At 38.2% G+C, this 3245-nt stretch overlaps 1 protein-coding gene across 1 annotated transcript; it reads left to right on the top strand.

The window, feature by feature from the left end:
* The first annotated feature begins 2089 nt into the window (after positions 1-2089).
* LOC101411256 (olfactory receptor 10T2-like) lies at positions 2090-3037 on the top strand. Its single transcript, XM_012529367.2, has one exon. The coding sequence runs from the start codon at positions 2090-2092 to the stop codon at positions 3035-3037; it is 948 nt and encodes a 315-aa protein (XP_012384821.2).
* Positions 3038-3245: the final 208 nt, after the last annotated feature.

Genomic DNA, 3245 nt, shown 5'->3' with positions numbered 1-3245 from the left:
TAAATTAACAAAATCTTCTGAAAATGGACCTATACTGGGGAAGAAGAAAAGCTTCATGAATACCAGGATATATATCTGCTTCAGTAGAAGGGAAAATGTGTGTTATGGATTAGAGGTGGAAGAAGAAGAGATGGGAATAGAAGAAAGGGTAGAGTAAAAAGCCTGCACTAGGATCACACAGAGTAGAGAGAATGTTTCCAAAGTTACTGGGTAAACATATAAGCACACAGTGCAAAGTCAAATATTAAAAATAGGATCCAGGTAATTCAAAGAACAAAACTCTGGACAGGAAAGTACAGAATGTTTGGAATTGTCTCACCTCTGTTTTTAAAAAACTATGCAATCTAGATCTTTATATTTTACTTCTCTGGGAGTTGGTCTAGATACTAACATCTAAAATTTATTGAACACTTTCTAGGAGTCAGGAACATTTTCATAAGCATTTTTCACTCACAACAATTTCAGGGCTTATACTCTTATTATTGCCCTTTTGGACATGAAAAACTGAGGCACAAAGGAGAGATTTCCCAAGGTCATACACCCAGTCAGTGACGAGCCACAGTTCCAACCTAGGCTCACTCTGCACCATTCCAACAAATGATTCCAGAACAAGCTGATGGAGAAGTAAGTGTGAACAGTAATCAGTCATGTACTGCTATTCAGAAAAGCGTTTATGATATAAATGTTAAGCTGGGGAGTTGTAGGAGAGATAAATATTAACTGATAATGCAGAATAAAGAAGAGTAGACATAATTTTATGTGTGGAGGTAGAGACAGAAATTAGTTATGTTCTATGGTGGGGGACCAGCCAGTTTGTATACAGCTGAAGGATAGAAGTATAATCTAACACTCAGGACTAAAGCAACTGAGGTGGGGATTAGGAAAAAGAGGATTCCAAAAACCAAGTCAAAAGGAAGAAATAAAGAAACTGAAAATCTTAGTCAGGATGAAAATATGACCCATAAAGAGATATAATCATTTTACTCAAATAATTAATGGCTATCATTTATTAAAAAAGGAATTAAACTTCTTATAAGTTCCTACAGAGAACAAATCAGGGAAAATGGCTGCACTTTTAAAGGAAGCATAGTTGAGCTCAGTATATGAAGATTTGGGTCACTTAAGCTATTTAGCAAGAGAACAGGTTGCTTTGTGAGGCAGTGAGCTCACTGGATATTAGACAATACTTGACCAGATTGCTCAAAAGCAGTTCTCAGAATTGGGAGCAGATTGGGTCATAAGATTTCTAAGCTTTTTCCCAATACAAATATGGTCTCATTCTGTAAGACTGGTCTGAAGATCTAGCATTATGTGATGCCCAAATCTAACTACAAATCTTCTCAGAGATAATAGTGAGAGTGTTCTGAGAACACTGTGGAGGCCATGGGGATTGAGACGGAGGCCAAAGGATGCTCTAAGGATAATTTGAGCTTTAATTAAGTTCTTATTACCAGAATCCCATGCACTTATATTGGGGGAAACCCTAATACAAAGGATCATTATAAGCCTATTCCAAATGATTCAAAATTGACTGTGGGTAAATAGAATCCAAACCCTTTTAAATATATGAAAATACTTCATTACATCTGAGTCAGAGATATGAGAGGTGATAGGTCAATTTTCATGTTCTTTCTTTTTTTCTGAATCAGATTTTCATAAAATGGTTTGGAAGATAAATGATTTCCAATAATAGTTGCTCTTATGTAGGTTAAGCAAATGATTTAATCTTTTGAGCCTCAGTTTCTTCCATAGAACAAGATGAAATGGGATAAACTCTAAATCACTTCTTTATTTAATACACTATGAACTTTCTATGCACCCATAAATACAAATAATGGAAACAACTTATAAAGATAAATTTCCTAAGACCTCTTTAAATTGGGTTCTTATCTTTTCCATTACTCCTCATGCCTCTTGATTTACCCCATCCTGCAATCAGTAGCCTTAACTTGTTTGTTACTCATTTTTTAGAGTAGTATTATTAGTTTTGTACTGAAATACAAATCTGGTTTCTTTGGGTGCATTTCACTTTTGTCAAATCCTCTCTGCCCTCAATTTTAGGTTGTCTGAAGCAGATTACTACTGACCAATGAAGATAGAGAACCAGAGCATGATCACTGAGTTCACCCTTATAGGCTTCTCAAACCTGGGGCATCTGCAGATCCTTCTCTTCTTTATCTTCTTCCTAGTCTACCTGACCACTCTGATGGCCAATGCCACCATCATGACTGTTATCCGCCTGGACCGGGCTTTGCACACCCCCATGTACTTTTTCCTCTTTGTCCTCTCCTGTTCTGAAACCTGCTACACCTTGGCCATTGTCCCCAAAATGCTAACTAATCTACTTTCCACAAATCCAACTATTTCTTTCTCTGGGTGTGCTACACAGCTCTATTTCTTTGTGGGCTTAGCTTGTACCAATTGTTTTCTCATTGCTGTGATGGGTTATGATCGCTATGTTGCCATCTGTAACCCTCTCAACTACATGCTCATTATCAGCCAAGCCACCTGCATGCAGTTGGTTCTAGCCTCCAGTTTTTGTGGTTTCCTGATCTCTGTGGTTGTCAACGTCCTGGTGTTCAGTGTGCCCTTCTGTGCCTCTAATCGAATCAACCACTTTTTCTGTGATATTTTCCCTGTCATCAAACTAGGTTGTACAGACACCAACCTGAAGGAGATGGTCATCTTCTTCCTCAGCATTCTGGTATTGCTGGTTCCCTTTGTGTTGATCTTCATCTCCTACATCTTCATTGTTTCCACCATCCTCAAGATTTCCTCAGTGGAGGGACAGCGAAAGACCTTTGCTACTACCTGTGCCTCCCACCTCACAGTGGTCATTGTCCACTATGGCTGTGCTTCCTTTATCTACTTGAGACCCACATCCTTGTACTCCTCAGACAAAGACAGGTTGGTAGCAGTGACCTATACTGTGATCACCCCACTACTCAACCCTCTTGTCTATACACTGAGAAATAAAGAAGTGAAGACAGCTCTGAGGAAGGTTCTGAGTAGATACTCACTTTCCAAGACTGTATGAGTGAATTACCAAGTCAGGAAAGTCAGATTCACAAAAGTAGCCTAGATAGAATTTCAATTCTCTTATCAGATATGATCTTTTTTCTATGTCTCCTTGAGGGGAGAAAGAGGGTAAAAAGGACTTCAAGTAATTTTGAGTCTTTCTACTGAAAATTATTCATCATGTTTAACCACTATCCAGTATATAGGTTATACCAGTTAGTCCCCAG

The sequence above is a fragment of the Dasypus novemcinctus genome, chromosome 13, assembly GCF_030445035.2.
Source record: "Dasypus novemcinctus isolate mDasNov1 chromosome 13, mDasNov1.1.hap2, whole genome shotgun sequence".
In the NCBI taxonomy this organism is placed as follows: Eukaryota; Metazoa; Chordata; class Mammalia; order Cingulata; family Dasypodidae; genus Dasypus; species Dasypus novemcinctus.
Note: the sequence above shows the minus strand (reverse complement) of the source record. Positions and strands in the feature narration are given on the sequence as shown.